This window comes from Schistocerca americana, chromosome 1, assembly GCF_021461395.2.
Source record: "Schistocerca americana isolate TAMUIC-IGC-003095 chromosome 1, iqSchAmer2.1, whole genome shotgun sequence".
Classification (NCBI taxonomy): Eukaryota; Metazoa; Arthropoda; class Insecta; order Orthoptera; family Acrididae; genus Schistocerca; species Schistocerca americana.
In genome coordinates, this window is record NC_060119.1 from 206507377 (window position 1) to 206532929 (window position 25553).

A 25553-nucleotide genomic window follows, 5' to 3' on the forward strand; every position below is an offset into this window, starting at 1 on the left:
ACACAAGGGTACACAAACATATAGTGGGATAACACAAAAGGAAAGGACAGGGTTTATTGTACTGCAGTATTTTGCAAACAAAACTTTCTTTACTTCTTGGAGATCTCCCTTCATTCATCATTATTCCCAAAAAGTCCTATCTATACCTGCTTTCTGTATTCTATTCATATTTCTTTCAATATAATTATTTCTCAGTGTACAATACTCATTTTGGCCCAAATCTTTTTCATATTGTCCATAGTCAGTTTCTTATATAGTCTACCTCCTCTTAAGCTAACTTAAATCTACTGAGCTCAGATGCTAAACTAAGGAACGAGGCAATGCAGCAGCACATAAAACAATTAATATAAACAGCAATAAAAAAATGGAAAATCGCAAAGCAAGCTACAGTAAATCTAAATTACCAAGCAATTCAACATTACAACTAATATGAGGCAATGCGCAGCAAACAAAAAATAAATCTGGCTTAGCAGAGTAACACAAATTAAAGTTCAGTAGCACTATGCCTGGCAAACAGCAGCTTATATCTAAACATGACATAGCTCAAGCAGAAAAAATAGTACACTAAAGATAACAATGCAGATAAGGGAAATGTATAATCACATCTTAAAGTCTAAGTAATTAAAGTGGTGCACCACAACAACTTATTGTAAAAAAAATATTACCATGTACTTGAAAAGAAAATTATGTGTCCAGTTACTGTTACTAGTCCCTTCTTATTGTTCTTTCCTTTCCAAGTGCTTCTTTTTTTAAAGAATGTGGATCACAAAATTATTATTTAATAGATCTGTTGACAGAAAGTGTTCACATTAGCAAATGCATTTTATTTTATAAAAGCAATGCTGCAACACAGCTGGAAACTAGATATCACATGAAATAAGCAATTACGCAAACCAAAGCATAAAAACATCATTCAATAGCTATGTGGCATTTCGTAAGTCAGTAGCTCTCAACTCTCGTAGAAAGACACTTGTCATTATCAGGTTTGCAGATGTAAGAATATTTCCCATCAGTTTATAAGCATTTCAGTAAGTAGCAGAAAGTAGGCGCTCCACAATATAATCATATGTTTCCAAGTAATGAGCGTGTCTTATTTGCGATGCTTTCCACAAAGGAATGTCAATAGCGAGGTTAATGGTCTCTCCTTTTTTTTTCTCCACCTGCGCCTCTGAAAGGCTAATGGCTTTTTTTTTTTTTCGGGCGGCTGTCGCCCAGGTGGGTGCCCGCGACGCATCACGTGCAGGTGGTCACTTAACTTTCTTACGGAAATATTTACGACAGCAGTTTCCGCTACAGTGACAGTCTCACATAAAAATATTTCACAGGTCAAGAATTAGCGTTGCAAATCTGTAGAAAGAAAATCCTATAAATATAAGTGTCCAAATAAAATATTCGTCAGCATTGTGATACAGTCACGAATTTACACACATTTCATAACTCTTAAAGTACGATTCTTGGTTTCCAACATACTTCTTATTCCTCACATACGGTAGCATACGGTAGCATATCTCAACAGCATAGTACACATCGTCGTCGTAATAATAACATCATAACACTTCAGTCAAATCTCAAAAACGTCGTAGCTTTCTGCAATAATTTCAAAACCTAAAAAAAATTCTCTGCTCATTTCAATAGTGTCATCTACCTCAAACGTACTTTAAAATCATGCTCCCTTACCAAATACATCATTCAAAGCTCTCATAGTATCACAATGAGTCCGAAAAAAAAATATGAACAGTTTACAAAGTACAGACAAAATACAGTTTCATAAGTGTGAAGTTACCCAACTGTGTATTGCGTAAACATGTGTCACTGATGTAGTAAAAAAATGTTTATCTCTCAGTTAAATGATCAGATAGCTGTGTAATTTGTGTGTTAGAGAAATATGGTACCGATGTGTAAAGTTGTATAAGCAAATACCATATTAGCTAGGGTTCCTTGTGGTTGCCACACACATGGTACACAAAGTAAGCGTGTACCCCCCTGAGGATTAATGTAATTATACCCTCAGGTGTTATAGATTATTGCAATGGAATTAAACGTATCACGGAAAAACTTCGTATCATTGTACTTCAAATATCTTTAAAAATAAATGTTTTAAGTACAAAATTAATCACTCAAGTGCGTGTCCTGTAGCGCTAAATGTGCGTCTTGCTGTAAGATAATTCTGTTGAAGTGTCGTAGTTATCGTCCTCCGAAAGCTAAGTTCTGCAGAAGTCAATGTACTTACCTCATGATAAATAAAAGTGAAATGCTTTGCGTATAGATATCTTAGTTATTACGCTTATTGCCATGATGAAGAAAGTACTGTGCTGTAACGTATTGTTGTGCTACAGAAAAGGCTGTCTCCTTGTAGCTATACCACAAAAGTTACTACTAAAATATGTTTTACTTTCCAGAAGAATTCAGAAAAACTGTGCAGATATAAAACAGATACACCGCAAAAGCAACAAGGTAAATTGTGTCACACATTAGTAGCGTCGTGATATAGTCGTGTAGCTGTCAAATAAACTAACCACTGTGTCATCTGGTATCTCTCAGAAAGCACCTTGAATCCATAATGTACACTCCTGGAAATGGAAAAAAGAACACATTGACACCGGTGTGTCAGACCCACCATACTTGCTCCGGACACTGCGAGAGGGCTGTACAAGCAATGATCACACGCACGGCACAGCGGACACACCAGGAACCGCGGTGTTGGCCGTCGAATGGCGCTAGCTGCGCAGCATTTGTGCACCACCGCCGTCAGTGTCAGCCAGTTTGCCGTGGCATACGGAGCTCCATCGCAGTCTTTAACACTGGTAGCATGCCGCGACAGCGTGGACGTGAACCGTATGTGCAGTTGACGGACTTTGAGCGAGGGCGTATAGTGGGCATGCAGGAGGCCAGGTGGACGTACCGCCGAATTGCTCAACACGTGGGGCGTGAGGTCTCCACAGTACATCGATGTTGTCGCCAGTGGTCGGCGGAAGGTGCACGTGCCCGTCGACCTGGCACCGGACCGGAGCGACACACGGATGCACGCCAAGACCGTAGGATCCTACGCAGTGCCGTAGGGGACCGCACCGCCACTTCCCAGCAAATTAGGGACACTGTTGCTCCTGGGGTATCGGCGAGGACCATTCGCAACTGTCTCCATGAAGCTGGGCTACGGTCCCGCACACCGTTAGGCCGTCTTCCGCTCACACCCCAACATCGTGCAGTCCGCCTCCAGTGGTGTCGCGACAGGCGTGAATGGAGGGACGAATGGAGACGTGTCGTCTTCAGTGATGAGAGTCGCTTCTGCCTTGGTGCCAATGATGGTCGTATGCGTGTTTGGGGCTGTGCAGGTGAGCGCCACAATCAGGACTGCATACGACCGAGGCACACAGGGCCAACACCCGCCATCATGGTGTGGGGAGCGATCTCCTACACTGGCCATACACCACTGGTGATCGTCGAGGGGACACTGAATAGTGCACGGTACATCCAAACCGTCATCGAACCCATCGTTCTACCATTCCTAGACCGGCAAGGGAACTTGCTGTTCCAACAGGACAATGCACGTCCGCATCTATCCCGTGCCACCCAACGTGCTCTAGAAGGTGTAAGTCAACTACCCTGGCCAGCAAGATCTCCGGATCTGTCCCCCATTGAGCATGTTTGGGACTGGATGGAGCGTCGTCTCACGCGGTCTGCACGTTCAGCACGAACGCTGGTCCAACTGAGGCGCCAGGTGGAAATGGCATGGCAAGTCGTTCCACAGGACTACATCCAGCATCTCTACGATCGTCTCCATGGGAGAATAGCAGCCTGCATTGCTGCGAAAGGTGGATATACACTGTACTAGTGCCGACATTGTGCATGCTCTGTTGCCTGTGTCTTTGTGCCTGTGGTTCTGTCAGTGTGATCATGTGATGTATCTGACCCCAGGAATGTGTCAATAAAGTTTCCCCTTCCTGGGACAATGAATTCACGGTGTTCTTATTTCAATTTCCAGGAGTGTATTTTCAAGTAAACCAAAATGTTGCACTAAAATCTCATTAGCAGTACCAGTACATGTTCTACGTATGTAAGCCTGATAGTCGTTACGTAATCGTGCAACTAACAAACAAGAATGTACAAATAACAACACTGTGTCGTCTGTTCACTATAACAATGCATTCGTAATTTCTGTTTAAATAAGTTCTCTTGGTTCTTGACTGGATATTTAACTTCAAACATTGTTGCATGTTAACAGATTCTAAGTCTGACAAAGCATACTAGAAATGTGAAGAATTTTGTGGCAAAGACTAAGTTAAAAAGCAGATTATCTTTCAATAAACGGTTTTACATGTGAAATGTGGTGTAAACCTTTACTCTTCCTAGTATGCAGAGTTTCAACTTCAACGCAATTATCATGTGGTATACGTCGGTGAGGTATGCTAAATCTTTTCTCAATGTTAGCGTCTGTGTTATTTTTCTCTGAGCCAGCCGGCGCACGCGGCTGCCTGCGGTGCGAGTCATTGTCTGTTCCTTTGTTGGCGTGCGTCGTTATTGGGATTTGGAGGTCTAACTTCTACAAATTCACCTTGCCCAGAGGGCCCAGCCCTGTTTAAATCCCGCCAGTTCTGATGAAATTCAGGTCTGTCGTTATGATTATATCGTCTGTCGTCATGTCGGTAGTTCCTGTAGTTTCTTTCTTGTCGGTCAAGTGGTGGAGAATTTCTCCCTGAATTATCACTGCACGGTGGACCATTGTGTCTGAAGTTATTCTGTCTCCCATGATAATAATTGTTTTGGTTCCCATATTGTCCGTATCTAAGGTAATCTCTGTCATATTTACTACTCCGGAAATGCGATCTTTCTCTGTAACTATTATTACTCTGCCAGTGGTTGTCATATGGGTGGTGTCTGTTTTGGTCACGATTTGCTTTGTAAGAATAGGCTTGTCGTGTCCAGTTATTGTTTCTGTCGTCACGAAATTGTGACGGATGTGACCTGTAGTGATTGTTTTCCTGTTTTCGCATCCCGCGACTGTCTGTGTCAGTTTCTAATTCTTGTAACAGTCCCTGAAAACCTTCAATGTCGTCTTTGCAACGTCCTGCTAAAATAATATGTCGTAAATGTTCAGGCAATTTGAGTAAGCAAATGCGGATGAGTTCTGAGGGGCTGTATGGGTTTGAAAGATACTGATTCTTATGCAACATGTCTTCAAAATATTTGACAAGACTGGAAAATTCAGATTGTTCAAAGTGTTTCATCATCATGATGCTATGTTTTACTCGGTCTTGTGTAGCTTGAGACCAATATGCTGAGAGGAAGGCATGATAAAAATCTCCTTCACTGTGACAATCGTGAATGACTGATCGCATTCTTACAGCTGGTTCATTCTCCAAGTAGCCACACATAAATTCTAACCTGTGCTCCAACGACCAGTTGGGAGGAAAACAATGAGAGAATTGATGGAGCCATGCTTGTGGATGAATGTCGTTGCCAGAATTCTTAAATGTTTTGAATTTACGTGTAGTAATGAACAGCTTATAGTCAAAATCGTCATGTCGGCGAGTCGCATATCGGTCATTGTTAGGTCGTGTCGGCCGTTCCATCTCAAAATTCGGTGCACATTGCCAATTTCTTTCATAACTTCCGAAATGCCCTGTGTTATTATTTTGCGGCTTTTCCGTGTTTCTAAGTCCCTCTTCCCGTGTTGGAGCGCGAGTGTCCTCTGAAATACGTAATTCTTGTATTACCTGTGTCAGCTGATCTTGTACTTCCCAGATTTCTCTTTGGTGTTGTGTATTAATTTGATTCCGATTTTGTTTGAATTTTCTTATTTGTTCATACTCTTCTGTGTCAGTGAAGGCTACGGGTCTTGTGTCATTCAGATCATCATCTACCTTTGTAGATAAGTTAGTGACCTGATCCGAAAGTTCGGCGACTTTCTCCGATAGTGTACTTATTTCTTCAGTGTGTTTTTCTGAACCAAGTTTCAGAGTATCTACTGTGTCCTTAAAGTTTTCCTGAGTTTTTGCAAGTTGCGTAACCGAATCGGTAGATGCAACTGAGTCAAATTTAGCTTGCAAGGTCTCATGATTTTCATGAACAATAATTTGCTGTTCGTTTATGGCTGCTTCGTGATTCTATAATGCATTTTCATGCCGCGACAAAATAGGTTGAAAATGCTCACAAATTTGTGTTTTTACGTCATTACAGACTTTTTGACATTTCGATTCAATGTTATGTAACTCAGTAGTTAAATCTTCACGTGTTTGTTCAAGTGTTTGTTCCAATGAGTCTAACTTTTTAAGATTTTGTTCCACTGTGTCTAACTTTTGAAGCTTTTGCTGTGTTTGTCTCTGATTTTGTTCCATTGTGTCTAACTGTTGCTGTGTTTGTCTCTGATGTTGTTCCATTGTGTCTAACTTTTCAAGCTTTTGTCCCATTTGTTGCATTAATTGTAATAACAATGCACTGGTGTCTGAAACATGTTCCTCAGTGCTTTTCGGCAGTGAAGTTGCACCGGCAACATTCACATTTTGACAAGCGGAAAATGTGTCTTGACTCATTTGAGAAAACGGTGAGGACGCAAAACCTGAATCTACAGTATTTGCAAAACTGTGTCCTGTCATTTCGGATTCCTGAGGCGAGCTGTTGCCGACCGATCGATCGATAATGCTGCCCTCTTCACTAATTGTTTCACTGTCCACGCCATTATTTACCGCCCGCTCCATTTCCCTATGCACAATTACCAAATAACTACTTTGAACATCAGTTAATTCATTACTCGGTGGCGCTAACACACTGCTTTCATTTTCACTGTCATTTCTCAGTTTACTTTGGAGCCTAGTATTACGTTTTTCGCACGCCATTATTGTCACAGTATTTCACACGACAACACAGAAAAGCACAATTTTAAGAGCAAAAATAAGAGAACACATTAACATAGAACTGAAAATAATATCTAGTTAATTGCAGCTGCGAAATACTTGGTGCAAATCTACATGCATGCCACAACTGTTTTACTGTGCAACAATGAAAAACCACAACTACCAAGGAGATTCTCTCTACAATTACGCAGTAGCAATAAACAAAATCTACACTAATTACACAAACTACAACAAAAAATCAGAAGATTCCAGTGAGGTATCCTAGGCTAAGGGTCGACATATGAAACGTCCCCTTTGAACAATTCTACACGACTGTCCTTAAACTGATACACAATATTTCTTTTAGCGCAACGCAATCTGACTTTCAAAAATCCTACAAAAGAATGGCCCTGACTAACATTAAACTATACCTTTCACAAATCACTTACCTCACAAATATCTTCGCTACTCAAGCTACTGCAATACAGCGAGCGCCACTACTGCCAGCTAAATAAAAGATTCAAACTACTGAAGGCACTAACTACTGATAGGGATAGTTAGCAAATGAAAGATATTAATAGAGAACAAACAATGCATTTACCTTGATATCATCATGTATACTACAATGGCGAGTATTACAACAATGCAAAGCAGCCACAGACTGCACACAGCACAGCCAGTGATTTTCATACAGAGGTGGCGTTACCAATAAAAAAACCTAAACCGCCTACTTACACTTTTTACAGTATTAACAAGTCCTCATTTGGTCATTAATCAACACCGAAATCCAAAACAAGTACGAAAACAGGTCACTCTAAGAAAAAGATTTCTAAGTAACAGTTTCTAAGACTCAGACTGACTTGCTACAGATAAAGAGGGAGCATTTAACTGTAGTAAAGGCATGGTTGTCGATGGAATGTGTGGATGCTGAAGATCATATACACACAGAACTCAAACCCGTTCACAAAATCGAAGATCCAGTTACAAGCAGAATGCAAGAGAATAACAAAAGGATTCAGTGTATGTACCTGGGAAATCAGGAATAATAAGCTCATATCAAGTGTTTGAAGCTGAGTATTACTGCAATCCATTCTTTAAACAAAAAGTATGTTGCGATCACATTAGCAATACCCGCAACCTGAGTGCAGACATTGTGGCACCCAACAAAACATTTTCTCAGTCTGCCAAAACCATCGACGGACCAAATGCAGAAATTTAATTGCTGTCAATCGAACTTCCGCGTGTAAAATGTTCGGATTGATGAAAATAACCAACGAGCCCACGTGAGATGTGTCATTCATCAGGCTACCTGCTAGTCCAGAGATTTACGCTAGGTATTTGTGTCACTCCAGTTTGTGTTCATCTAACGATGCTGGTTACATAGTGTGATTTTGGAGTTGACAGCGTAGTGTTCTCTTAATGTGTTAATGAAACGTAGCGTTATTTTGCTTCGAAGTGTACTGTGTGGTCCTTAATTTTGTAAGCTTGTCGTCAGTTTTATTTCTGCTGCTCGTAAAAACTTCCATCTTCCTTTGGTTTACCTTCAGTTCTCTTTAGTGCTCATTACCTTTTCATTCGATTTAACAGGCCCTGCGTTTCTTATTTATTTTCACAAAGGACTCCAATGCCATCAGTTAACCATTGATGTTCTTCCACGCAGAATTTTATTCCTACTTCTGAACGTTTGTTGTATTTTCTTCATTGTTTGTCCGACCTACAAATTGCACGGAACAAAAGAAAGACTGCACCTCTGTTTTATGCCCTTTATAATTCCAGCACTTCTCTCTTAGTCTTTTATTCTTCGCACTTGTACATACCACATACTAGCTTTTGTAGGCTATGGAGTATATCTATTTTTCTGAATATTTGAAACATCTTGTACCACTTTGCATTGTCGGTCACTTTTATAGGTCAATGAAGCCCGTGAAAGTATTCAGATTTTTATTCATAGTGGTATCCTTTATTACGTGTAACGTCACAACTGCATCTCTGGTCCATTTACCGTTTTTAAAGTGAAATTGTTACGTAAGAGAAATCTCAATTTCCTTTTTCATTCTTTTGCATATTGTTCCAGTCAGCGAGTTGTGCATATGAATAGCTAAGAATAGGCATTTTTCTGCCCATTCTTACTTCAGAATTGCATTGTCGATATTCTTCCGAATTCTAATGGCATGTCCCCGCTCTCATAGATCCTATACACTAACTGTAATAATCCATTGGTTGTCACTTTCCACAATGATTATATATCTCTTCTGTCTTTTTTTATCTTTCGAACATGTCCGAAAGAACAGACCCTAGACATTCATGTAACTGATTTGCCTCAATGGGCAAGCTTCGGTGCGGATGCACATTTACGTCAGACCTCAAGTAGGAATCTAATATCAGCGAGCATGGAGGACATGGACGGCCATTGCTGATAGATGGCGCCAGACGAGAATTGGTTTGCCTTTCCTTTCTCCCCCTCTCCCACTGAAAGTTTCCATCAGATTCTTGTAACAGGATGGTTACAAGTACTGATTTGGAGCTATTGATCTAGAGAGTGAATTTATACCGAGCGAGGTGGCGCAGTGGCTAGCACACTGGACTCGCATTCGAGAGCACGACGGTTCAATCCCTCTTCCGTGATTTCTCTATATCGCTCCAGGCGAATGCCGGGATGGTTCCTTTGAAAAGGCACGGCCGACTTCCTTCCCCGTCCTTCCCTAATCCGATGAAACCGATGACTTCGCTGTCTGGTCTCCTCCCCCAGGCAACCCAACCCAATCAATTGTTGCTGAAAATTTGATGTAGCTAACATGGGAGCATTACTGAGTGTCTACTTCAACACATCAAAAGCTGAGAGCTGGTTCTGACCACTGAAGCACCTCTCCCTTAAACGAACTTGATGTAAGGGAGCCGCTATCTAGCTGAAGATTGTAATGAACTCCCTGAAAGTGTTAAGAATTCCAGTTAACTGTGAAACTCCCTTCTTGTTCTTGGAAGTGGGAGGACTGATAATTATAAATGGCTTTGTTGCACTCGTTATCAATTTTAGGCCCATTGGCTGAAACTACATGCTGTTAAAAGAAACGTTACCACTCGCTAAATTAAGCTTAGAAGGATTCACTGTTAATTCCATCTGCCTAAAACAGGACAACGCTTAACTAAGATGTTGAAGGTGCTCTACAAACTTCTTTCTGTATACAATCTCGTCATTAAGGTAACTGCACACGCAACGAAACTTCAATTTGCCCAAGATGAAATGCAGCAGATTTGGAGGGAATACTGCACCAGCTCACAACCTGAGGATTGTTGAACTCAGACAAGTTCCAGTCTGTGCAGAAAGCGATCAATGGCTTGGATTATTCGGTTGGAGTTACCTGGTGGCAGGCGTTTTTGTCTTTCAGATCCAAAATGATGAAGTAGGGCGCTTGTAAAGCATATGTGAAGATCGGGCAAGGATCGGTAAGGAGTGTGACACTCCACAACCTGGTCGGTGAGTTGGAACTAATACTTGATTTTGTTGGTTACGTCCATGTGTCAGTCAAAAGATTCAGAAATTCACAAAAAGAGTTTAATAACTGTTGGGCTTCACCTTCCCCTAAATGTCAGACACCAAACTGAAAATCACTGGAATCAACACTAAAACTGAAGAAAGATGACTTTGGTTACGCAATTGATAATCCTTACCCAGATGAAATTTAAAGGAAAACACGTTTCCACAGTAGTCTAAAACACAAATTATTTTTGTATGAAATCATACTCCAAAAATAAGTCAGTATACCAAAAATATTTGGCAACAAAGACTTTAAAGGCTCCCTCCATTTTTTAATTAACTTGTATCTCCACCAGAAATGATAGTGACTGACAATTAGCAGTTCGAACCCGTTTATCCACTCAATTTGACCCTAGCAAAATCAACTCATTTTCCACAACAGTTCATTCTGGGGAGTGGCATACTTTATGCCCAACCTAAAAAAAGTTTAAAATAGAATTTCATTAAATGTTGCTGATTTATATTAATAACATATTTATAAGTAGGTACTCTTGTGTAAGTAGGAACCAGAACCTGAAATGTTCCGTTAGCACACTCTTAGCAACGTCAATGCATTTTCAACAACAGAAAAATTAAAAATGTAAATCTCATTAATTGTTATTGCCTTTTATTCACGACATACAATTTAAAGAAATATTTATGAGTAAGCAAGACCCTGAACAAGAAAATATTGAATATGATATTTATTGCGGAAAGTGACATGTGTTATTAAGTCTTAAATTTAAAAGTTTAACCGAAAACAAACAATAAATTTTTTGAAAATTTTAAAAATAGAGTAATTGAGTAGATTACAATATTTTGAAATGTGGGGAAAAAAGTACCCCTCCCCCCTCGGTACTGCAAGCATTAAAGAGGAAAATTTACAAATCTTACTGTTCTTGAGATACCACGCATAATTAAGCAAGGAAATATTGCTGCCAGAATTCTAAAGTGACTCCATTTCGGTAGCACAGATAAAGGGTAGCAAGTCCTTGGTAATTCCATTGAATTGGTTACACCCCTTGGGTGACCATCCTGTTCATTTACCCCATCCAATTTCCGAGAAATGTCATATGTAATTACCTTTCTCTCGTCTGACTAGACACTCCTGAGCAAAAGACCACAATTTTTAGCACGTAAGTCAATTTCTACTATCTAGTCCACGTTGGTCACTCCTGTGATATCGAGGGGAAGAGATTCCAGAATAGTTGCTCTGATGCTCAGCAAACCCTCTTTCTCTGATCAGCAAAACTAATGCCCATTCTATTTCACACAACTTGATTAAAGTCAAAGAAACTATCAGGTTTACTAGCAGAAACCACCCGCAAATTGTCTTCCAGCCACATCCCTTCTGTCAATAACAACCTGATTTTTACTGCCCTAAACACATAATAATAATTGAGCCCATCTAAGATTCTCAATATAATTTACGAAGATTTCTCGTTGACCTTGTATTCAAAAATAATGTTTGTTAATTAATTCATTTCTGACAAGCCTTGGTTAACATTGTACCACGCAAACCACTCAACGCACATTTTTTCTCGAATGATCTTGTTAACAATACTAGCGAAGAGCCCATTAGTTTACGGGTAAATAATTTGAAGAATTACAACGTCAGGAATTTGAAGGACATTGGCCTGCTGTTGTAATTTAACGAAAAAATCGTACCATTTAGTCACTAGCATCCATTGACAATTTAGTAATTCCTTGTCCAATAGCCATAACTTGGTTCGATAAACGATTAATATATCTTCATACCAGCATCATTCCCCAAAACACACACTCACAATTATCCTCTGTCGCTATCTGATCGTCAGAAATTAGTTTCCTTTGAAATAGAGCAGCTTGATGCTGTATTTCACAACCTTTTCTTGCAACTCTTGAATTTCTGCACCCTGCTTTACATCAGCGTTAATTTTACGTCAATCCTTTACCGGATTACTTGATCCAAAATAACTGTGATCGTGATGGGTATTATACTGAAACATGTCAGTACTATGTTGCACGCTGGCGAGACACTTGAGACAATCAACAACAGCTTGACTCACGTTGTTGAGGGTAGGGAGCTCAGCTCTAGCAGGCAGTCCAACACGTGATGAAGATGCTGCGCCAACTCACTAACATTGCTTCGACCACCTTGTTCCAGATTTGTAAATCATATACTAAGTGGTCTTTCTTAAACGGCCCAATCCCAACCACATCTTTTAGAGCTATGATTGAGAACAGAGTCACGTAAAAATAAAGACACCTGAACAGTATCCAGTATACAAGGAAAAAACTACGAAATAAATTTTGTATTTTCATGGATTCTCTGGTCTGATAACTCATTCAGACCCACAACCACACTCTTCTGCCATTATAATACTTTCGCAACTGAAGATCTGGTAGAGGTAAGGAACAAGCAACAGAAATCATAACACTTCACCCACAAAGGGAAATATTTATTTAAGAAGTTGTAAAATTTAGCAAACTCTAATAAATGTAATAAAATGAACAATTAATATTTAATAACTGAAATTCGATGAATTTTGTGTTGAGGTTTGACACATCCTGTGTCAAAATAATTTCAACGGATCACAGTATAAATTCAGGTACTCGTAAAACAAACAGAAAAGATTTCAGTTAACAGATGTAATAAAAAATATACCAACTGTCACTAAATATCTAGTTAACACATGAATAAGCACAGCAGATAGATAAAAAACAATTTAAAATATAACCTTTATAAAAATCAGGGAAGTGTTATTTGAACTCTTCAAATACGATGAAAGTAAGACAGGCTAGTTCTATAAAATATTGTATGAATAAAACTTGAACAAGAACACCCACGTGGCTTCAGCTAAAACAAAAAAGAAGCTCGTCTTGCTAGCCTGGAAGGCCTGAGGGATGTCGACCAGCCGCTGTGTCATCTCCTGCCACGTGGCAGCATACTGATGCAGTGTGGAAAGGCATGTGGTGAGCACACCGCTCTCCCGACCGTTTAATCGACTTTCAAGACCTTGGAGCCGCTATTTCTCAGACAGTTAGCTCCTCATTTGGCATCATGAGGCAGTGTGCATCCCGTATCACCCTCGCACCACGTCAACATCCTTAGAAGTACCAGGAATCGAACCAGCTCCTCCCCATGGCAGCCATCTACACAGGCCATTCAGCTGTGGAGGCCGAATCAACTCGAACAGCAGGTAGTATAACTGAACTTACATTAGCCCTGAAAACAAAATAAATTAAAGAAAACCAGCACAAATAATGCTGCTAAATTACCAACGGGGTACAAACACTCTAAAAAATTTCGGTAGTGTCAGTTAACTAAATGGAAACCGGTAACCCCTTGAAATGAAATGGAGGTTAGCTCAAACCTAAGTATACAGGTTAAAGGACCCTGCAGTACTGCGGATAGCTCCAAGTAACTATTCACATAGTCTACACACAAAGGTGCTCATCAAACAAGTCCAACAAGCATAGTTGACCACGGCTCAATAATACACTTTTCCCATGAACTCTGTAGATATCAAATAGCAGACCAACTTCCCAGGCTGTGTTCTTCTAAATCCGAGCAACGTGCGTTACTGGCGTGTAAATTTGTAGAATCAAGAGTCACACACACACCCTCAAGGTGATGTTCAACTGATAGCGTTCATGTCTCATTTAACTGGAAGCACTTGTCCTTGGATGGCCAACCTGCTTTTACTGGTGGTAAACGACAGGGTGAGCTCACACACATCGTCATTAAGAGGCTGCGCTTGCTCCGTCATGGGATGTAAAGTATGTGATCGCTAAGCTACACAGGCAAAGAGATTATATAACACTTTCGATTTGATACCAGAGCGTATATGGGTCATTCACCCCCTTCCTGAAAAAAGTCAAGCATGAGGGGAGAGGAGGATGACCTGAGCTCCTTCCCCTCCCTTTTTACTGAGCTCTGCTGACCTCATAATCATTAAAAACACTAGAAGGAACGCTCACCTTGACACAACTACAATGAGCTCTATGGATTTACCAGTAGGAAAATTTTTAACTAGAGACTAAGCAGGGTAGACGTCTTCAGAATCTCACAGTCCAACAAAACGCAGCAATAGCTTGGCAGTAATTTTGTCTGACCCCTTGCTGTGGCCCCAAAAATTCTTTACGATAGCGAGATCCCAATCCTTAATGATGTGGGCTTCCTAGGCCGTTACGTCTGATGTGGTTGACAGTAACTGACTGCCTCGCCAATCTGTGACTGGCTTTAAGGCACACACTCTGCTTCTTACTCTTCTAGCGCCGCCACCGAGCCAACATAACAAGACGCCAGCCCAGTCAGATGGTGGAGTTGACTCAGTGCATTCGAAGCCTATTAGTTAGCATTATCTCTCTGTGTTGTTACCTACGACGAACTTTTTTGTGTCAATATATTACTTGTGTTAATATATTACTTGTGTTTGTCATTATTTTGCTCTCTGTCTCAGCACCTATCTAGTCCTCAGCATCCACCTCTGGACCGACCCAATACCTAGAGACCAAGTGTGAGGAAATAACTTCTGAGTGAGGGAGGGAGGGAAAGGGGGGCTGCCAGATGATATGTTGGTTGTATTAACAAGTGGAGGGGGAGGGCGCCAAATGATACGTAACTTGTGTGGAAAAATGTTCTCGAACAGGCCCTATAGACAGGTATGCCAGTCCATTGTGCTTCAGCTCTATTCCAGAGTCCATCTGTCGTAATGGCGGTGAATGGTGGAATCCTTGTCTCTTGGCAACCCATGAAGGGAAGTTTACAATGAGCGAGAGGTCTGGAGAACCCGCCGGTCTGACAGCACTGGCAACATACAGTCTTTTGTTATCTTGTTGAAGCGTAACGTCACTGTGACCTCAAAGATAGGCCACAGTCATTGGCTTTAACATCTCAGAAATGTGACAGTTGTTTCTCAGATTACCAACTATAGGAACCAAACATGTGATAGGCCCTTGTGACAATGACGTTCATTATTCTCGGACCATTCACATAGAGCAGTGGTTCCCAACCTTTCTGTGATCATTACCCCTGGGTAAAATAAGATATTAGTTAGTATCAAGGCCCCCCCCCCCCCCCCCCCGTTGCAACTGCGACTCCCACCATCAACATAAGCGCATAAATAAACTTTAAAATAAAAAAGTAATTCTCTCTGAACACTTTTATATTTAAAATGGCAAAGATAAATTATACTAGTTTTTGTATGTACCTTATTACATCATGAAGTAATGACTCAATGAGACAATTGGTACTGCTTACTCCTAACAATTCTTTTTATATGTAATGATGAAACAGTTCTCATTGGATTGCGAGTGCTGCCTACTAATGCTCGTCAGACAAGAAAGCTACGCATCCACATTGGAGGCAGACAGTTGTTAAAAAACATGCTTCCTCTGCACTACTCTCGTCCCTAGCGACACTCGATCACCCACACCCCTGAGCCTCCCCTTAAGAGCAACCAAATTGAAAAGTATGTACTTTTACTTACGTTTAGAAAATCACTTTTCTGCTGGACACTTTATTTCTGAACAGGCAGGAATTGGAAGAGTTCAGGCTGCTAATACTTTGTGTATGTCCATTGTCACTAATAACAATTAGTTTGTTCATCTGTTCGAAAGTAAATAATGATGCAGCTTCTGGCCAATGGTAGGAACTACCTAAAAATCAGAGAAAGCATTTTCAGGAAATATTCAAATATACGTGGTGCAAGTGCCTCAATTTTACAGTCATAGCACAAGGTACAATGTATATGTGCAGGGGTGAATTTTGTGAGGAAGAAGTTGTTCATATATTCATTAACAAGTGGAGGGGGAAGAATAAGAAACTAGTTTTATAAGCTTTCCATCTATACGGAATGTAGGTCTGTAACTCCTACTTACATTTCCCAAGCTGTAACTGCCACCACACTGTGTCATGATTTAATGCTAGTATTTAAAAAATGAAATTATTGATAACTCATTAAATGAATACGATGCTCTAACAAAATATTGGTAATAGTAATGACCTTTTAATAATAACTTCATTTCGTGACTTTAAATTCAATCAAACTTTTTTCTTTTTACCCCTCAGAAAATTTCGTTTTACCCTCAGGAGGTAATTACCCACAGGTTGGGAGCCACTGACATAGGTGTGCATCCATTGTCATGCTGTACACAGCACCGGAAATCACCTGAAAAGAAGATGTAGTGCCACACTCTAAGCTGGGTGCACTGCTGTTGACCGGCCTCTCTCTGCTGTCATGTCAAGGAAAGCCGCCGCAATGCTCACTGTTGTGACAATCTGTTGGGCTCCAGATGTTGTTCACTGACTGTGGCAGTACTTACCTTAGTCAGACAGCACCATTCTCTGACTCAACATACGTTACGTCACCATATGCTCCTGCACGGCCAACTGTAGAAACTCGCGAGCGCTAGTCGTGTGCAGCTGTCAACATACTGTATAGTACTAAGTCGGTCGCTACCGTAAGGGTCTTCATCGCCTGTTTGGACAGAGCCTAGTTTCGTTATTTTGTAGTACTGAGTACGATCCACTTGAACCAATCGATTCGGATGACAGTTGTGGAATCCTGAACAGCTCATAAAACGATATTGTGTAACGGTAAACCACGCTCTCTATAGGCCAATATCCCACCATTGTCGAATTCCAACACCTCCTTGTATATGTTTCTGCTTCTTGCAGGAAGCGTAGCACAGTCTTATCATTAACAACCAACACTCAGATGCGATGTCTGAATAAGAAACCAGTTTTATAAGCTTTCCATCTATACGGAATGTAGGTCTGTAACTCCTACTTACATTTTGCGGTTCCGCTGAAATTCTAATCATTTGCACAGCCTACCTTGCTCATAGTACCCTTCATTCCAGTTTGCCACCTTTATACTGTTGCATTTTCAATAGCCACAGTAAATTATATATTGCTACTGAAGTGCGCACCATCGGAACTAAGTATCAAACCAAAATTTAAACCATCTTAAATTATCAACACAGTTTATGTTTTACATAAATGACGTTTTTTCAACAAATGTGCTTCATTTGTGTTATTCTAATACACCTATACGGAGTGTAATGAGTATAAGGGGAGATATTTCTGTTGATGATGAGGACAGTGTACTGAACAACATTATATCACTATTTACATCATTTACAGACTAGTAATCATAGCTATTAAAGTTGTATATTTTTAGTTTGGGTAGTACCTCCAAGCAGATGTGGCAATAGCAACCCATCAATGCTTGTTTTCCCCTGGGCAGCAGGTCAGTTGCTGCAGTGTGAATGTGTGGAACCAAAATAGTTAAAACTATACTGACAGGTGTAGTCCACTTGGTGGTGCAGTTATAACTGTGCAGTAAACATTAGATTGTAGAGTTTGTGATGTGTTTGTGGGAAGACTGCTGGATGAGTAAAAGAACCAGCCAACACACTTATGTGTGTATATATTAATGTACCACATATAAAAATATCAGCACTTACATCCGTTGCACACTGTGTATGAGTAATTTTGCGGTGTTTTTCCATCCACAGTGTATAAAATTTTGGCCTCCTTAACTATGGGAAATTTTCTCTCATGCGTTGATTCTGTCTTAACATTTTCACTGATAATTTACTGATAAACCCAAGATATTTATTTCATCATCAGGAACCATTTCTGTCATGAGGTTATATTTGAGCTTTTAGCAGATTTCTATGACTAGCTTTACCTCTGCCAGGTAATTATAACAGTGCTCCAGATGTCTTGGACTATTGTTCCTGCCCTAGACCTTCATTTATCCTGGCAGACATGGTCTTGTGAAATCGGATTAATCGTTCTGAAATACTCTGTGTATGATTCAGGTAATGGATATAAGTAAGATATTCAAAAAAGGCTCGAATTCGTCGATCTGTGATTTCATCGTGGCTATGAATACACTAACAGAAAAAAAATCCAACATCAATAAAAGCAGTTTCGGGAATACAGATGGAACTGAATGGCCGCATGGTTTGAGGTGCCATGTCACGGACTGTGCGGCCTCTGCCGCTGGAGGTTCGTGTCCTCTCTCGGGCATGGGTGTCTGTGTTGCTCTTAGCATAAGTTATTTTAAGTAGTGTGTAAGTCTAGGGAGCGTGATCTCATCAGTTTGGTCACTTCGGAATTCACACACACAATATTGCAAAATCACAGATTAATGTAAGCGCAAGGGAAACGATTGCAAATGTGAAATGCAGGTACGTTAATAATCATTTTAACCGCCAGAATGTTGAATGCAAGTATGCAAACATGCATATATTGTATCGTGCAGGTGCCGGACGTCAGTTGGTGGATGGAGCTCCATGGCTGTTGCACTTGGTCGGCCAATACATGGATGGTAACACTTTTTGTGGATGACAGTGGAGTTCTTGTTTAATGGTGTCCCATACATCCTCGATTAGAGACACATCTGGTGATCAAAGAGGCCAAGGCGACATTTCGACGCTCTGTAGAGCATGTTGGGTTACTACAGCGGTCAGTGGACGAGCGTTATCCCGTTGGAAAACATCCCTTTGAATGCTGTTAATGAACGGCAGCACAACACACTGAAGTACACTGGCATCACTGTCACTGAGGCAGAACCAGCTGTCATCAGATAACACAACAGGCCTCCCCTTCTCCCTCTAATGAGTTTTCACTTGACACCATTGAAGTCGCAAAGAGCTGTGGCTTAGGGTCAGTGGAATGTACGCTACAGGATGTCTCATTCATAGCTAACCATTACATAACCAATTTTTAACAGGTCGTTGTGTCATTTTAGTGCCAACTGCTGCTCGAATTCGTCCTGCAGATGCAGTACAGGCATAGACTGAACACGATGATCTTCCCCCTCTCGGAAATGCCATGTGGTCATCTGGAGCCCGGTCTTCTTGTGACAGTGCATCCTCGTGACCAGCGAATTATTGATCATGCGTCTTTGACGTCTTAAATTCATACTTGACTAACATCCACTATGTACAATGTCAAAGGTAACTAACGCTCATGACCGTTACAGCGCGTATTTAAAGGAAACATGAAGTGCATTTTTACTGTGGTGCTACTAGTGGCATCATTATGCAACTGGTGCGAAATATGAATAGAAATTATCTTTAAGATGCAGAAACAGGCCTGCCATCTTTCGTTTATCTCGCAGAACTGCTTGTTGATGCTGGGACCTTTTTTTTTCAGTGTAATTACTGAAACTGTTAGGTAGATCTTAAGCTTCATTACTATTAAGAGGAGATTACTTCAGAGCTATAATGTTATTCATGTCCTTGATCCGTTACTTATGTTTCAGCATAGCAGTAACGGGGAACAATGAACCAGATTGAGGAGCTCCAAGAAAGCCGAGACTTGTTAACAAATGCAAGGTTACTTTTCGTGGCCTGTAAGATCATCGGGCTGACTGCGTTCAGGATAGATGTGGCAACTATGACAGTGCAGAGGAGCAAGTGCTGCACGGCTCACGTGGCGGCTGTGGTCGCCTTGCAACTGATCGGCATGGTGGCAATGCCACTCAGCTTGCTGTCGGTCAACGTGAGTGCTGTTCAGGTGGCCATAAACTTGCACATTGCTGCTTCGGTGGCTTCTTTTGGCATCAACACAGTAACGGTACTAGCAGAATTCTTCTGTAACTTCAGCAAGTACAGCAGAATGCTGCGTATGCTACAGGAGTACGGATGCCAGCAGAATGATCTGGGACTGAGTGTTAAATCGAGCATTGGCTTTGGCTGGAAGATAGCACCTTTTGTAAGCACCACAGTTGTGCTCTTAATATTTATAAATATACTGTCCTTTCAGGACAAAGTATACTCGTTTGTTATTATGGCAGCTCAGTTAGTCAATGCTTGTGTGACCACGACGAATATGTACAAGTTTTATTTTCTGCTCCTGTTCGTAAGAAGCAAAATGTGTGATCTGAAGCGGTGTGTGTCTGAGATGGAAGTAGCACATCCGTCCAGAATCTTCCCCACTGACCGAGCAGTGTCGCACTTTGGTACTAATTACGAGAACGGCCAGCTGGACTCTTGTTGCCAGCGAGTGAGGTGCGCCCGACTGGCGTTCGAGACGCTTTGCGAGCTCGCAAAGGAGGTGTGGCGCGCGCACCAGCTGTTCCTGGCGCTGCAGGTGCCACTGATGCTGCTGCGATCGACGGCGTACATGTACATCGCTGTGGCGTCGCTGGCGGCTGGCTGGGCTCAGTTTCTGGACGCGTGCCACCTGCAGCTGTGGCTGGCCTTGCTGCACGAGCTGGCAACGCTGCTCACGGTTCTGGTGCCGGCGCACGTGGCCGCCCGCGAGGCGCTCGGCACAGCCGACGTGGCATCACGGCTGCTGCTGCAGGCGCCACCTGGCAGCTGCCTCGAGCGCGAACTTCTCCTCTTCCTGCGACAGGTCGAGCGCCGCACTCCCAAGTTCAGTGTCTACGGCATCGTGCAGCTCGACCTAAAGTTCCTCGCCGCCTTCGTCTCAATTCTCACCACGTACACTGTCATCCTCCGTTCGGTCAAGTGACTGTTCAGCAATACTGTCGTTCCTGAGCAGCGGAACGGCTGAATTTACCATCAAGTCACTATCTGAGAAGGCTCGAATCTAGTGATGAGGCGTGAGGTACAGGGTGGCGCACGTAATGTGTTACCAATTGTTTCTTTCACAATTTACGACGCACATTAGATATCCCGCAGAGATCTCTACAGCAGTACCAGCAGAGCTTGGAAAAACCAATGAGTTACTAAATGACGCGAAATACACGATACTGCCGCTACGAGACTAGTAAGCAGCAATGGCTGACAATGGAAGACTGATGACACAGCAACGATCGGCAATTGTGTTACTTTTTCATGAAACGAAAAGCCTTGTTGTGTCTTAGAGGCGTTTTCGACAACAGTTTAACACACAATGGGTCCGTTGTAAGAAGACCATCCACAGGTTGTTCGATAAATGTGTACAGCAAGGAACAGTATTGGAAGCGAAGCGACCTTGGCCTAAGCCTGTTTGTTCGCCAGAGAATATTGAAGCGGTACGAGTTGCTGTACAGAGAAGTGCCGGGAAATCGTGTAAAAGGCAGCAGTGCAACTGGGAATATCCAGACGCTCCATTCAACGCATTCTTAAAAGTGAACTCCATATGTACCCATACAAAATGACCTGTCCACAGAAGCTCACTGAAGAACACAAGCAGCAGAGATTACTGTTTGCTCATTGGGTGGAGGATAGGGAAGAAACTCTCAACAACATTTGGTTTTCAGATGAGGCGCATTTTCATTTAGACGCTGTGGTTTGGGGGTACCAAAAGGAAAAAAATTTCCTGAAACGTCCACGTGATTTAATGGAGCTCAGAAGACTTATTCTTCAAGTTTGCAGTGAAATTACGGAAAACATGTGCCATAGGGTAGTCACTAACTTCAGTGTTCGTTTGAAGGAAGTTAGGAAACGAAATGGTGGACATATTAAGCATGTGCTGAGTTAGAACAAATCTCCATGGACGGCTCTTCATTATTGTATATGTTCCTTTCAGATTGTATTGACAATAAAGTTTATATTCAAAAACAAAATGGTAACACATTTCGTGCGCCACCCTGTATTTGTAACTGTAATTGCTTTTAAAAGACTGTTAACAGTAACAGTATTGTTGTTGTAACTGAAGGGTGGCTGAAAAACAACGATGGTTTTGAAACAGTTGGTGACATTCAAAACAAATTTTATACCAAGGAATATTCTGATTGTTGACTCAGTTTGAATTTCTCGCATTCGGTACCCCACCATGAAGCAGTTCACTTGTGCACAGCATGTGCTAATCGTGAAAACGTTTTATCAGAATGGCGAAAGCTGTGCAGCTACTGTCAGGAGACTTCACGCGATTCTAGTGCGTAATAAGGCACCGACAGAATCAACAGTTCACAGATGTATGAAAAAGTTCTTTGAGATCCGTTCAATACTAAAGCTTAAAAGTCCTTGGCATTGTCGTTCTGGCCGAAATGAGTAAAATATTGCGGTGGTTCGTGAAAGTATGGCTCTTAGCACAATGAAATCAGTTCGTCATCGTTCCCAACAATTAGGCTTCAGCTGTTCTTCTAGGGTATAATCTCCATTACCACACCAATAAAATTCAGTTGACGCAGCAGCTAAAAGTGACGGATCACCAGAAGAGATGACAGTCTGTTGACTGGTTCTGTGAGGATGACAAGAGGACGACAACTTCGCAAAATAAGCTCATCTTCAATGATGAAGCACTTTTCCAGTTAAATGGTTTTCGGAATAAGCAGAAGTCAGAAAAATCCTTGTATGAGCCAAGAAAGGGAAACACATCCACAACGAGTGACAGTGCGGCTTTTGGTCGAGTGGTACCATCAGCCCTTACTTTTTTGAAGATGAGGCAGGATAAGCTGTGATACTCAGTGGAGATAGAAAGTTTATGTGGCCTCATTTGGATAGAATGGACATTGAAGAATTCTGATTTAAGTAGGATGGTGCCAGTTGCCATACTTCTCACGCAACTATATAGTTGTTTCATGAGCAGTTCCCAGATCGTCTCATTTCGTGCAGTGCTGATCATCAGTGGCCACCAAGGTCATGTGACTTAACTCCTTGTGACTTATTTCTTTGCAGTCATTTTAAGTTAAAAGTGTATGTCAATAAACCCGAAAACATCCATGACTTGATGGAAGATATTACATGAGTTGTCAACGAAACGGGTGTTGGAACTTGCGTGCAGTCATAGTGAATTTCATGGACAGAGGTCTTGTATGCCAGCGCAGTAGAGGTCATACATCACACATTTTTCGTACATGAAATGGGAAGGTTAGATGAACATGTTGCTTGTGTTTTTTTAATAAAATTCTTACTTTGATATATCAAAACTGACGCTTTTTTAAATCATCCTGTATTACTGTTACTGTCATTGTTTGTGATTATCTAAGTAACAATACTTTTGTTGCAATTATTATTATTACTGTCATTGTTATTATTATTATGTTGTGGTTTACGATTACCCAGTATTGTGTCGCATCATGCCCTAGCATTACACTGAATAATGTCGTGTGCCATCTATCATAGTACAAGACCAAACCTCGTAAAGATTACACCTACTGAGCGATACCGGATACACGCAAAATACCCGTTATTGTGTCTACATTAAGAAGGATGACATCAAAAGTTCCGATACTCGCCGTTTTTTTTTGTGTTTGAAGACAATGCTGCGATCCTTCATCTCAAAAACTTTAATTGCGTAGTCGTAGAATGACTCTTGTTGCTTCACAGATTTGAGCAATTGTTCTTCAGTGTACAACAAAGCAAAGTGAGAAAGTCTGATATGCGACTGTGTGTTTTGAACATAAATTTTGATTCTATTCAACGTTTAAAATGAAAGCACTGGTGCAGGAATTGTTAAAGTTAATTTCATTAGTTTTGATGTTTCAGGTACTGCTTCACAGAACCATATGAGGTGAGATGTTGACAGTGTTTAAACGCAAAACACATAGCCAACAATACTGTTTTCGTGTCTCTCTACAGCCAAGTAACTATTTGTAAGAAGAGTACCAAGATTGGTGAAAATGTCAGATATAATTTTTAGTTACTTTATTTAAATAAGGAAGATTTGATGTACACCGTTCTTGTTTGATCAAGTCATTTTTCCCCTCTAAACTAAGTCTTGCAGTGGAAGTTTCTACAGACTTTCCAAATACATTTACAATCTGATATGTCTGTATATTTTGAGGAGCCCGTTACTTCGTACATACTGCTTCAGCAAGGCGAAAACTAATTTAAAAACATTAAAAAATATACCTGTTCACTAAAAATATAGCCGGCCGAAGTGGCCGTGCGGTTAAAGGCGCTGCAGTCTGGAACCGCAAGACCGCTACGGTCGCAGGTTCGAATCCTGCCTCGGGCATGGATGTTTGTGATGTCCTTAGGTTAGTTAGGTTTAACTAGTTCTAAGTTCTAGGGGACTAATGACCTCAGCAGTTGAGTCCCATAGTGCTCAGAGCCATTTGAACCATTTGAACTAAAACTATAATGAATACACAATGATATCAACTAAAACACTATGAAGCGCTAAAATATACGTATGTACCCTGATTTATATCTGAGCACTGTAGCGCACGAAAGAATAACGCAGGTGTCTGTAGAAGAGCTCGAGAGTCGTACGCGCTACACGAGTATCATGCCGTTAACAGCTGTCAGCCCTCCTTTTCTTTGTCTAGCGGAAACGAGAGAGAAGATGGACCTGGCAATGGGATGCGTGCGCACCGTTATCACTGTTGCTGGGAAGTTACGGAAGTATAGCATGTATAGCAGGCACTGTATAAGGTGGCCGATGTGCAGTGACGCATTTACACCCAAAGCGCTGGCCGTGTTCATTCACTTGTTCTTAATGGGAGGCCACATCAGTCCACTGCCGTCAACCCAGCGCACATCTAGTGATTGTACCACTATACACAGCATGGCATCACAGTCTCCAAGTGCCGTAAGTGCAGCAAGAGTTCTGCAGAGCCAGACACGAGAGACTGTGTATAATGTAACTAAATTCATGTTGGGAGAGGCAAGAGGGGGGATCAAAATCCCATTAAAAAGTATTCTAGAAAGAGTTTCTCTTCAAACGATAAGAAGAGTAAAGAAAATGGGAGAAAAAGTAGTTGCTGGTAATTCTGAGGGTTTCTCTACTCCAGGAAAAAAAAAGGAATAAAGAGACAAAAATTTTACATGTAGAAGATTTTGATGAACAAGTTATGGGGAGACTAGTACACTATTTTCATGTTATAAACAGACAGCGTCACATGGAAAGTCGCTTTTTCCCAGATTAAGAGAAAATATCTCTTTAAGGGTAGTATTTCTTCATTAAGATTCCTACTTCACAAGTTAGGCTTCAACTGTGTCAGTATTTTATGTCCTTGTATTGCTTACATATTTTTTGTGTAATAGACATGTCTACTATTTTCCAGGTGACGCAAAACAAACGACAAAAATGGTGCAAATGGCTCTGAGCACTATGGGACTTAACTGCTGTGGTCATCAGTCCCCTAGAACTTAGAACTACTTAAACCTAACTAACCTAAGGACATCACACACATCCATGCCCGAGGCAGGATTCGAACCTGTGACCGTAGCGGTCACGCGGCTCCAGACTGTTGCGCCTAGAACCGCACGGCGACTCCGGCCGGCAAACAAACGACAACTGGTAGTTGCTTGTGGAACGCTTAGAAATACGCTGTAAATGTATTGAATATTTAAATAAAATAAAA

At 41.2% G+C, this 25553-nt stretch overlaps 1 protein-coding gene across 1 annotated transcript; it reads left to right on the plus strand.

Moving 5' to 3' along the window:
* Positions 1–19630: 19630 nt before the first annotated feature.
* Positions 19631–20827, plus strand: LOC124619043. The gene has a single exon (XM_047145400.1). It carries the CDS (start codon positions 19631–19633, stop codon positions 20825–20827), a length of 1197 nt encoding a protein of 398 aa, XP_047001356.1.
* Positions 20828–25553: the final 4726 nt, after the last annotated feature.